The sequence below is a fragment of the Amblyraja radiata genome, chromosome 2, assembly GCF_010909765.2.
Source record: "Amblyraja radiata isolate CabotCenter1 chromosome 2, sAmbRad1.1.pri, whole genome shotgun sequence".
Lineage (NCBI taxonomy): Eukaryota > Metazoa > Chordata > Chondrichthyes > Rajiformes > Rajidae > Amblyraja > Amblyraja radiata.
This window is the reverse complement of record NC_045957.1, coordinates 135,415,847-135,428,309: the sequence shown is the minus strand read 5'-3', so window position 1 is coordinate 135,428,309 and position 12,463 is coordinate 135,415,847. Positions and strand designations below refer to the sequence as shown.

The window sequence follows — 12,463 nt, the reverse complement described above, 5'->3', positions numbered from 1 at the left end:
GATGAAAGGTGTCAAGTGACAATCTAAATAACTAAACAGCATCCAAATTAAATAGTCTCTCTCAAAATAAATTAACTACTCATTGTGTTCTCTTTATTGTTTGTAGGCATATATATGATTACTTCAGGCATGTCTCTGTCTTCATTTCATTGTGAACATTGTGCATGAAGCATTTTTCTAACATTTAAGATTCAAGTCATGATTTTCACATTGCAATCAGCTGACAAAATATCAGTTATTGCAATATTGTACCAAAATTGCTAATGACCTATTAGCTGATATTAATTTAAATGTTAATCAATTAATGGTATCCATAGCTGTGATTCAGTACAAAAGGACATGCAGTACAATCACAAATCACAGAGAGAATCAAAGTATGAACGGTGCTTATCAGCTTTAGTCTTAATATTTGAAATACATGTGTTCTGAAAAAAGCTAAATAGCAACATTTTAAATATTCAGTGGATATATGAACCAGATAACAAAGATGAAAGCTTGACATTTATATTTAGGAAAATATATTTGATATTAAATGGAAATTTTTCACACTTCAGAAATGGTGCTATGGTAAAACTCCCAGTATTGAACGACAATCTACTGCAGAAATTATACTTTGTAACATGATATTTTTCTGTGGGCCTGGATTCAGCCAGGAAACTTGTACGTCATGCCAATCTCCACCCACAGCTTCAACATGATCGTTTGAATTCAGAACGCTGTGTTTTGAACACTGAGGTACTTTCTGCTATCTTTTATTCTGAATGCTCCAAAATATCACTTTTCCGATGGGAAAAAAATTCTGCAATCATTATGCATCAAAATGCATGATAGCAATATACTGTTAAAATTATGCCACACTTCCCAAAAATTTCATTTTTATTTCTAAAATGACCACAAACTCCTCAGAATACCAACTGCAACATTTTTTTTCTTTTTCTAAACGACAAAAAATAGTTTACATTAAGGTTTCTCTCAATGCACTTTATGCTTAAATAGCAAACTATAGTACTTCATTCATTTCAAATAAACTTATCTGTAGTGTTCAGGAATTACAAAATTCTATGCTGACTATACACATATAAGAACATTTCTACTATGTGAAAGCATGAGATAAATTTAAAATTCGCTTGATCCCAACATTTCAGGCCATGCTAATGAGGAAATGTTTTGAATTTCAAATAATGCATACAAAAATGTTTTACATTTTATATGATTGTCAGTCCTTTCGCCATAGAGGATTTATATGCATTACTCTACCTGTGATATTAAATTGCTAATATTTAAAATAAAAACAAATTTCCATTTATGAAACACTCCTTGGAATTACGTCATATAGTCAGAGTGATACAGCGTGGAAACAGGCCCTTCAGCCCAACTTGCCCACACCTGCTAACTACACTAGTCCCATCTGCCTGCGCTTGGTCAATATCCCTCCAAACCTGTCCTGACCATGTACCTGTCTAACTGTTTCTTAAACATTGAGATAGTCCCAGCCTCAACTACCTCCTCTGGCAGCTTGTTCCATACAACAACCATCCTTTGTGTGAAAAAGTTACCCCTCAGATTCCTATTAAATCTTTTCCCCTTCACCTTGAACCTGTCCTCTGGTTCTCGATTCCCCTACTCTAGGCAAGAGATTTTGCGCAGCTACCCAATCTATTCCTCCATAGATTTTATACATCTCTATAAGATCACTCCTCATCCTCCTGCACTCCAAGGAATAGAGTCCCAGCCCACTCAACCTCTCCCTATAGCTCACACCCTCTAGTCCTGGCAATATCCTTGTAAATCTTCTCTGAACCCTTTCAAGCTTGACAATATCTTTCCTATAACATGGTGCCCAGAACTGAACACAATACTCTAAATGTGGCCTCACTAATGTCTTATACAATTGCAACATGACCTCCCAACTTCTATACTCAATACTCTGACTGATAAAGGCCAATGTGCCAAAGGTCTCTTTGACCACCTTAGTGTCAATTGAAATGCTGTAGAATCCAACTGATATTCTCCAAAAACAGTCAACAGATTTAAATAAACTAATATAACATTGTGTTCATAGAATGGACTACATTTATGTCCAAAATCAGTTGTTAAACTGCTGGTAAGAGGGTAACAGCATGGAAAGGATTTTTGCATAAGCACTGACAGTTTAATTGGCCCAATTAGTTGACAGTCAGTGCAAAAATTCCATCAATTTTACTATAGCATGGGGATGTCTAACTCTGATATTATTGGTCCAGTCAGAGCATTCTTATTGCAGAATGGAAAATAAAAAGTTAGCATTAAATGTAGAAATCATTTGAAAAAAATCTAGATTTCTACAATTATTTAACTGCTTTTGTTCCTGCAAGAATCAAGATCGTGGCTTCTTAGGTATTGATTTGGTATTTGGTTCGGCCACATTTGGAGTATTGCATGCAGTTCTGGTCACCCTGTTAGAGAAAGGATGTGGAGTTTTTGGAGACTTTGCACAGGAGGATTATTAGAATATTGCCTGGATTCAGGAATGTGAGCTATGGTGAGAGGTTGGACAGACTTGGATTGTTTTTAATGGAATACCAGAGGTGGAGGGGGAGACCCAAGAGAAGTATATACAATTATGAGAGGCATTGATAGTTTCAAAGTTAAACTTGGGCAAGATTTTTTAATGGAGAAGGTGGTGAGTGCCTAGAACACGCTGCCGGGGCTGGTGGTGGAGATAGACACAACAGTGGCATTTAAGAGACTTAGACATAGAAACATAGAAAATAGGTGCAGGAGGAGGCCATTCGGCCCTTCGAGCCAGCATCGCCATTCATTGTGATCATGGATGATCGTCCCCTATCAATAACCCGTGCCGAGACTATAGTTATACAAGACAGTAATACACATGGAGATGCAGGGAATTAAGGGATACAGATTATGTGTAGACAGATAAGATTTGGTCTTCGTATGCGTTTTGGCAGATAGTGTGAGCTGAAAGGCCTATTTCTGTGCTGTGCTGTTCTATGTTGGATTGTTCTTATGACTCCACAAGTATCAAGATCGCAAATTCTAATGCTATTATCCAGCATTGGTTGGCAAGATATAATGTTATACCTGTAGACCATTTCAAGGAAATGATTCCACATGTTGAAAGATTTGCAATTTGATTATATTACAATATACTAATACTAACTTTATAGTTTCCTGCATTAGATATTTGAAGCCATTTCACTCCATGCAAAAGGAATTATCCTGCAAAAACTTTACATAGCTTTCTGTGTGCAAGGGATATGGGGAGAAGGCAGGCATGGGTTATAGATTGGGGACGATCAGCCATGATCACAATGAATGGCGGTGCTGGCTCGAAGGGCCAAATGGCCTCCTCCTGCACCTATTTTCTGTGTTTCTATCAAAATGGTTTAATGTGAGCCATGAAGAAACCTTAAAATATTCTGATAGTCCTCAATCCCTCTTGAAATATTATCACATTCAAATTTAAAATGTCAAAATATCCACTGGATCATTCTGCAAATAGAAAAACAAAAAAAGGCTAATTTCCAGCTTTCAGATTGCTTTATTTTTCCAGCTATCAGGTTGTTTTAGTTTTCTAAGACATAAATATATAACTCCCATTATGTTAATGAAATATCTTTATTACTTAATTGTAAAATAAATACTTACTGCATCTGAAGTTTTACTTGGATTGTTACTAGGATTAGAAGAATGCGAATTTGAGCTATGATGGGTACTGTTATTATGTGAATTCTCCTGTGGAGAATAGCTGGTCCCTGAAACAAATATAGTATACTTCTTACAAACATATATAAACAAAGTAGGTTATCCTGAACAACAATATACTTCAATATGTGTCAGCAAAGATCGAGCATTTTATTACTAATTTTCTCCCTCCCAGCAACACCATTATCAATCCAGCCAAAAATAAATCAATTCCTTCCTAGATTTGAGCAACACAAACATTTAGCACCCTCCAGTAAATTGTCCAAATGGCAATTAATCATATGATAGACAATTATAACCATAGTTCTGTGGACTACTGGAGTTCCCTACTTTGTTCATTGTCCATTAGTTAGGAACTAATTTCAGACAAGCCATGTTTCAACAGTCTTTGCCCCAGTTTATTATTCATTGTGCAGAGGTAATGGCACAGCCACAACAGAATAAAGGCAAAGATTAATTAAAAAATCAAGATGTCTATGAAATTAAATGGAACAGAACTAGAATTTCCTGAGCAAGGGATCTGTGATAATTCCCCAGTAGATATCTAGTGCAAAGAAATTATTTACATGCTATTTTGTTTCAGTAACTTAAATAAGTATCAAATCAACAGCCATGTTTATGATAATTCAATGATGGTCAACCAATGAATTCTGGGAAACATTAAGAAGAATCCTGCTAAAGCAGACATTTTTGGTCCTTCTTTACAATCATGGAATAATGCTACAGTGGTCATGGGAGATTTCAACATGCAGGTAGGCTGGGAAATTAGGTTGGTACTGGACCCAAAAAAGGGAATTTGTAGAATGCCTCCAAGATGGATTCTTAGAGCAGCTTGTAGTGGAGTCTACCAGAGAAAAGGCAATTCTGGATTTAGTGTTATGTAATGAACCGGATTTGATACGGGAATCCGTTAAAGGAACCATTAGGAGATAGCTACGACAATATGATAAGTTATGATCTGCAATTTGAGAGTGAGAAGGTGAAAACGGATGTGTCAGCATTGCAGCTGAGCAAAGGGGACTACAGAGGCATGAGGGAGGAGCTAGCCAAAGTTGACTGGAAAGCGACCCTAGCAGGGATGACGGTGGAACAGCAACCGCAGGAGTTTCTGGGAATAATTTGGAAGACGCAGGAAAGAGGAAGAAAGATTCTAGGGGAGAAAGAGGCGACTGTGGCTGACAAGAAAAGTTAAGGAGAGTATATAAAACTAAAAGAGAAGGCATATAGCATTGCAAAGATGAGTGGGAAGCCAGAGGATTGGGAAGCTTTTAAAGAAAAGGGTAAAGGTAAAAAGGCAATACGGAGAAAGATGAAATACAAAGGTAAGCTAGCCAATAATATAAAAGAGGATAGCACGAGTTTCTTTGGTAAAATAAAGAGTAAGAAAGAGACAAGAATGTACGCTGCAGTGCTGGGAAATTATACAGGAGAAGTTATAATGGTGAACAAAGAAATGACAAAGGAATTGAATAGCTTTTTTACATCAATCTTCACAGTGGAAGACGCCAGCAACATTCCTGAAATTCAAAAGTCGGGGGTGGAAGTTTGTGGAGGGGCTATTACCAGGGAGAAGATGCTTGGGAAGCTGAAATGGTTGAAGGTGGATAAGTCACCTGGACCAGATGGACTGCACCCTGGGATTGTGAAAGAGGTGGCTTTCGAGATTGTGGAGGCATTGATAGTGATATTTCAAGAATCAACAGTCAGGAGTGGTTTCAGATGATTGGAAAATTGCCAATATCACCCCGCTGCACAAGGGAGCAAAGCAGAATAGTGGGAACCATAGGCCAGTTAGTGTGACTTCGGTGGTTGGTAAGATTTTAGAGTCCATTATATAGGATGAGGTTACGGAAGACTTAGAAGTTCATGATAAAAAGTCAATATGGCTTTGTGAAGGGGTTTTGCCTGACAATTTTGCTGGAATTCTTTGGTAGTAACTAGCAGGACAGGCAAAAGAGTCAGTAGATGTTGTTTACCTAGATTTACAGAAAGCCTTTGACATGGTGCCACATGGGCACTGCTAAGGAAGAGAGTCCATGGTGTCTAAGGGAACTAACCAGCATGAATAGCAGGTTAGCTAGATTGCAAAAGGCAAAAAGTGGCAATAAGTGGGGCATTTTCAGGTAGGCTGCAAGTGACTAGCGGAGTTCCGCAGGGCTTGGTGCTGGGGCTGCTGCTCTTCACGTTGTATATTACTGATTTGGATGACGGGATTGAAGCCATTGTGGCCAAGTTTGCGGATGATACGAAAATAGGCGGAGGGGCAGGTAGTGTAGTGAAAGCAGGGACTCTGCAAAAGGACTTGGACAGGTTGCAAGAGTGGGCAGAGAATTGGCAGGTGGAATATATGTAGCAAAGTGTGTAGTCATCCATTTTGGTAGGAGGAATAAAGGCATAGATTATTTTCTAAATGGGGAGAGAATCCAGAAATCAGAGGAGCAAAGGGATTTGGGAGTGCTGGTGCAGGATTCCCAAAAAGTTAAACTGCAAGTCAAATCGGTAGCGCAAGAAAGCAAACACAAAGCTAGCATTTATTTCGAGGGCTTGTATACAAAAACAGGGATGTAATGCTGTGGCTCTATAAGTTGCTGGTCAGGCCGCATTTGGAATATTGAGAGTAATTTTGGGCACCAAATATATTTGCCACAGAAAACTGTGGGGGGCAAGTCAGTGGATATATTTAATGCAGAGAATAATAGATTCTTGATTAGTACAGGTGTCAAAGGTTGTGGGAAGGAGGCAGGAGAATGGGGTTAGGAGGGAGATAGATCAGTCATGGTTGAATGGCAGACTAGACTTGATGGGCAGAATGGCCCAATTCTGCTCCTATCACATGATCTTATGAATAATAATGTGGAAAAAAAAGCTACTCCACTGCTAATTCATTTCATTGTCTGTTTGTTGAATTAGCACAATGATTGAAATGTTACTTAACAGTTTATGATCATGAAAAACGGTTTTAATAAATTTAAACAGTGTCAATTGAAATGCTGTATAATCCAACTGATATTCTCCAAAAACAGTCAACAGATTTAAATAAACTAATATAACATTGTGTTCATGGAATGGACTACATTTATGTCCAAAATCAGTTGTTAAACTGCTGTTAAGAGGGTGACAGCATGGAAAGGATTTTTGCATAAGCACTGTCAGTTTAATTGGCCCAATTCGTTGACAGTCAGTGCAAAAATTCCATCAATTTTACTATAGCATGGGGATGTCTAACTCTGATATTATTGGTCCAGTCGGAGCATTCTTATTGCAGAATGGAAAATAAAAAGTTACTTTTTCAGATAATTCGACAAACTGAAGGGCAGCTACCCAGTTATTTTGTAGTGGTAAAGTTTTGAATTTTATATCTTAAAGCCGGGAATCTTGCAAAATATCTTCTTTAATCACCCACTCTAAATAAATAGAAATTTATGACATAACTTCTAAAATCTCCAATTATATCTTCGAGTTGTAGAAAATCCTAATTACTTTTGGGTTGCTTTATTATGTAATCAATTCCATTCATGAAAAACGCCGTCAATAAATGTGTGTATATAAACATAAATGATTAGAATAATATAAACAGTCACTGCAGTTAAAAAAAAACAACTATGACACTCATAGTTTCAGTCAATAGACAAGAGAGTTGGCAAGTATCTCTGCATAGTCCATATTGTTGGTGAAATTTTCTCAGGAGGAATTTCATTAAACTGCATTATCAATGCATTTATAAATTAAACAGCTTTATTGCTGAATGCAAACCTACAATTAATTTGGATGCTTCATGATTTGACTCCAAACTTTGAGATGGTGGGTTTAGCAGCTGATCCAAACACATTAGTTGTAATCGTTGTTGGGATATTGCTTGGGAAACTATATCACAGCTTTATAAATATAACAAAACTGTGTTTCCCACAACAGAGGAAGCAAACTATTAAGAAATTGTACAGAAGTATTTGAGTTGCTGTGTGCTGTCTGCACGATAACTTACCTCCATCTCGTTCTCTGGCTCGATGCGAGTGCACAGTTTTACTCTTATGTCCTGTACTATCACTATGTTTATTTTCAGGACTGTTAGAACGACGCAGCATTTTACAGGGTGGTGATGGATCTCCTGATTCTCTAGCCTTGTCATGACGATGATCACTGCTGCTTGCGTGACTCTTCGATGGGTATTTAAGAGTCTGAAAAATATAATGAACGAAAGTTATTTGGGACAGCTATGTACAAGTAAACCACTTGATTCCAAGTCTCTCCTACATACATAAGTTCCATGCATTTCCAAATTTGTTTTGGCAAGAGAGAAACAATCAAGTAAACATAACCTATTCTAGTGAACATAGACACAATGTGCTGGAGTAACTCAGTGAGTCAGGCAGCATCTCTGAAGAAAAGGGATCGGAGACATTTCGGGTCTGGACTCCTCTCCAGATTGGTCTGAAGGGCCCCGACACAAAACATCACCAATTCGTTTTTTCCACAAATGCTGCCAGATCCCCTGAGTTACTCCAGCATATTGTGTCTATCTTTGATATAAACCAGCATCTGCAGTTTCTTGCTTCTACCTATTCTAGTAATATTATTTAAACAGGTTTGTCTGCTTTCACACAGTACTGACAGTTTAAAATAACTTATTTTGGGATTTCTCAACGATTTATTTTAAACAAATGACATTTGCCTCCAGAATTTAGCATTTAAAAGCTGCAAAAATACAAACGGGACAAACGGTTGTCCCAATCAACCAATTTTTATATTTTCACTGCAAAATCATAGGAATTCTAAGAAATTACAATGTTTCTATTTGTATTTATGGCGAAGGAAACAATTTATTTCGTCCTGTAAAACCGTATGACCAAAAGAAAATTTGCAGATAGAAACCTACAGATGGGGCCTAGCGATAGTTCAGAATCAATTTACATGCTCAATTAACTCAAAACTAAACAGAAACTATAAAAGTCAACGGAATAAACTGAGAAATCGAAGCATAATTTCCGGGAGAAAGTTTAAAACGATATTTCGTTTTATTTTCCCCTCTTCTTACGATCTTGTTGTGGAGAGTTGAGGCCTGTTTCAGACGCACAAGCCTTCGTTAAAGTAAATGCCATTCGTTTCACTCTATGCGAAATATACCTGATAGGGCTGGGATTCCCTCCTGTCGTGACACCTGCAAAAATAAAATCAGAAAATAAACAGATCGGTAGTAGTGCGAGACATTTTTTTTAACTTTTAGCTAGAAAAGCGGTAAATAGATAGATATTTTAGAAAACCTTCCACCGAGTAAAATGGTCACCAGAAGGGGAGGAAATTAATTTCCTCAAGTTTTTACTTATTTTGGTTTACAACAAAAATGGCGGATTGTCAAACGAGAAGGGAAAAATTCGAAAGAGAGAAAAAAGGAGATTCGAAGAATAACAAGAAAAAAAAAACCTAAATATTTTACCCATCATTGAGTCTCGGTTGTTTCCTTGTATACATTACCATCAATGCTGTTGTATGTGGAGTGGATCAAAACGTAAATTAGATTTTTCTAAAGGGGACAGGACTATACAGGAAAAAGGGACCGTTCGTGTATTTTTTAAAACAGTTACGAGACTAGCAACTGTGGGGATCCATCTCACTCACACACACAAACCAACACTGAGCTGAGGAGCAGGAGCAGGACGAGGCCCAGACTACATACGGGTAACGCGTCAGCGCTCGGTAACAGCCCACCCTTGCTCCCGACCTCCCGACCACCATCGGCCCTTTCCGGAAACCTCTCGGCTCTTTCCGGTCAATAGACGCTCAGCCGCCAACAACAAGCAAAACGTCAACGACCACCAGAGAAAAAGAAGTAAAAACTATCGGATCCGTGTTGTTAAATCCGCTTCTAATTCTGTGAGCGTTATGTATGTGTGTGTGTTTTATTCGACGTCGTGCTGGAGGGGCAGGGTCACGTGACGGGGGCTGCGCATCGAAGGAGTGTTTACCAAAGATCCTATAGCGGACATTGTAGTGGTTGGGGGGGGAGTTAGGGCCTAGTGTGTGTGAGTGTGAGAAGGTTTACAATGTTTCTTATTTAATGTTCCCTTGTCTAGTCTGAAATAAAGTTCATCATTGGATATAAAAATCAGAAGAAATATAATTGTGTGTGTTATATGATTATATACATTTATATCACATTCATGTATGTGTGTTTATAAACATTTTATTCTTTAGCAAGAATTAACAGAAGTATGAACTGACAGAATTATGAATCTAACCCTATATCACACACAAAAACTGTTGCCCTGCGAGTCGGGTCGGCTCCGGTTACTAAAATGGGCGGGGGAAATGCCCAGGATCCCCTCCGTAGCGTACTACACGTCAGCCCATTGCATTTCACAGGAGGAAGCTACCTTGATCCGCTATAGGATCTTTGGTGTTTACTACAACAGCAGCAGCAGCAGAAAAGTCTGGTCGCTGGAGAAGAGGCTGTGGCTTTGTCAGTCGTTGTCAGATTAGTGGTTGGAAACAAGGGGGACATTTTAGAAAAATGAAGGGTAAATACAGATACTGGTCGGTTAATGGGGCGGATAGTGGAGTTCTGTGCATGGTGGATGTGCTGTCCTATGGGGGTGGGGGTGGGGGTGGGGGTGGGGGGGGGGGGGGGGTCAGGGAGAACAAGGGGTCACAGTTTAAGGATAAGGGGGAAATATTTTAGGACCGAGATGAGGAAAACATTTTTCACACAGAGAGTGGTGAATCTCTGGAATTCTCTGCCACAGAAGGTAGTTGAGGCCAGTTCATTGGCTATATTTAAGAGGGAGTTAGATGTGGCCCTTGTGGCTAAAGGGATCAGGGGGTATGGAGAGAAGGCAGGTACAGGATACTGAGTTGGATGATCAGCCATGATCATATTGAATGGCGGTGCAGGCTCGAAGGGCCGAATGGCCTACTCCTGCACCTATTTTCTATGTTTCTATGATAATGGCCAGGTTAGGCCTGCAGGGTGTCCATGGTCAGTCAACGTGCGGCAGGCATCTTGAAAACAAATAGCAGGGATAATACATACATACGTGTGTGTGCGCTGGAGTTTCAGACCCGTTTCGTGTAACGTTGGCATTGGTTTTTCGGCTGATGTGTTCATAATCGCATGCATTTTTTTAAATTAAAAATTAACAAAACTGGGATTCAAAGTTGGTACACAATGAGGCACAGAAGAAAAATATACCCCAGGCATTTATCAGGAATTTACTAACGCTAAGTAATAGATTTTGTGAAAGGGGCCGTTTCATTCGTAACTAGTGTTACATAAAAGTAAAACTTGTTAAGTTGTAATCTTTCAGTTGGATAAAATTCTACTTATAAAATTTCCTACACCATGTTAGCACGCAACTTTAGTTTTGAAGTTACGCAATAGAAACTCAATTTTATTTGTAGAAATTCTCACTTTCGTGCGAAGAGAAATAAAAGTCACAATTTTTTCAAGCCACACTTTTCTATCTTTGACACTTGCCAAACATTGTTAACTGCAGAGTTTAAAGCAACGGTATTGCATATTAAAATGATTTTTTTAAGTAGCCTGTAACACCAATAAAAAAAATGTCAGTATTTCAATATGTACAGAATAATAAATGGGAGGGCATTATGCATAACATTTTATATCAAGTAATTAGAAAATTAATCAATGCCATCCTTGGATAAAGTGGGAATGGTCTATTTCCAGCCTGTGTCTTCCCTGTCTGTAATAAGATGCAAACGCTGTTTGCAGAAAGCTTATGGTTACCTAATTGTTTTGTACAAATTTATCAATGAATCCCATTTATATTCAAGTACCCTTTCTTCTAAAATTGCTGTTGACCAATTTTAAAGGCTGTATTTTCCTGTATGTTGGATCTACAGCTGAAAGTGTATTTGGAGCCTGCAGTATTTTCCATATCTGTTAAATTCTTACAAATGTGTTACTGTCAAAGTCAATTAGCTCAAGAGTCAAGAGTGTTCTATTGTCATATGTCCCAGATAAGACAATTAAATTCTTACTTGCTGCAGCACAACAGAACATGTAAACATAGTACATAACAGGAGAAGAAGAAAAAAGTTCAGTGTGAGTATACACATGCACACATACTCAATATATAACAAATATAGTGCAATAATAATAATGGTCTGTTGCAGTTCAGAGCTTATTTTTTGTCGTGTTTAATAGCCTGATGGCTGTAGGGAAGAAGCTGTTCCTGAGCCTGGATGTTCCAGTTTTCAGGTTCCTGAACCTTCTTCACGATGGCAATGGTTAAATGAGTGTGGCCAGGATGGGGTGTGGATCTTTGATAATGTTGGCTGCCTTTTTGGGGCAGCGACTTCGATAGATCCCTTTGATGGTGGGGAGGTCAAAGCTGGTGATGGCCTGGGCAGTGGTCACAATGGTTTGAAGTATTTTCCTCTCCTGGACATTCAAGTTGCCGAACCAGGCCATGATGCAACCAGTCAGTATGCTCTCTACTATGCGCCTGTAGAGGTTCAGGAGAACAGCTCTGCCTGTTTCTGCCAGTTAGCCACTTTGGGAACAAAACAGTGCATATTAACATAGACATCCAAGCCCCTTACAGATGATCAGATGATATGGACATGAAAATGGAAACAAATTAAGGAAAGTGTGTAAAGACAGGTATGTCTAGTTTATTTATTTTTGGATTGTAGGTATTTCTGCCAGGTGATCCTTAATTTTCACCTTACAGTTAGTTTAGGGAGCTTTTAGATAAAACTGGATGCCAACTAAGTCACATAAATGGATGTTGGGGTTGGTGGG

General features: G+C 38.5%; 1 protein-coding gene across 4 annotated transcripts in view; it reads right to left on the bottom strand.

Moving 5' to 3' along the window:
- wac (WW domain containing adaptor with coiled-coil) overlaps positions 1-9,420 on the bottom strand; it is a 108,089-nt gene extending 98,669 nt beyond the window's left edge. For 2 of the 4 annotated variants that reach the window (XM_033016252.1, XM_033016260.1), the window contains exons 1-4: positions 9,137-9,390; positions 8,827-8,860; positions 7,688-7,880; positions 3,649-3,755 (exon numbers count right to left, since the gene is read on the bottom strand). In XM_033016252.1, the coding sequence (XP_032872143.1) occupies positions 3,649-3,755; positions 7,688-7,880; positions 8,827-8,860; positions 9,137-9,177 (375 nt within the window). In that variant the 5' untranslated portion in view covers positions 9,178-9,390. Of the gene's footprint in view, positions 1-3,648; positions 3,756-7,687; positions 7,881-8,826; positions 8,861-9,136 lie in introns of all 4 variants that reach the window. The other 2 variants (XM_033016249.1, XM_033016268.1) reach the window with 2 other exon arrangements.
- Positions 9,421-12,463: the final 3,043 nt, after the last annotated feature.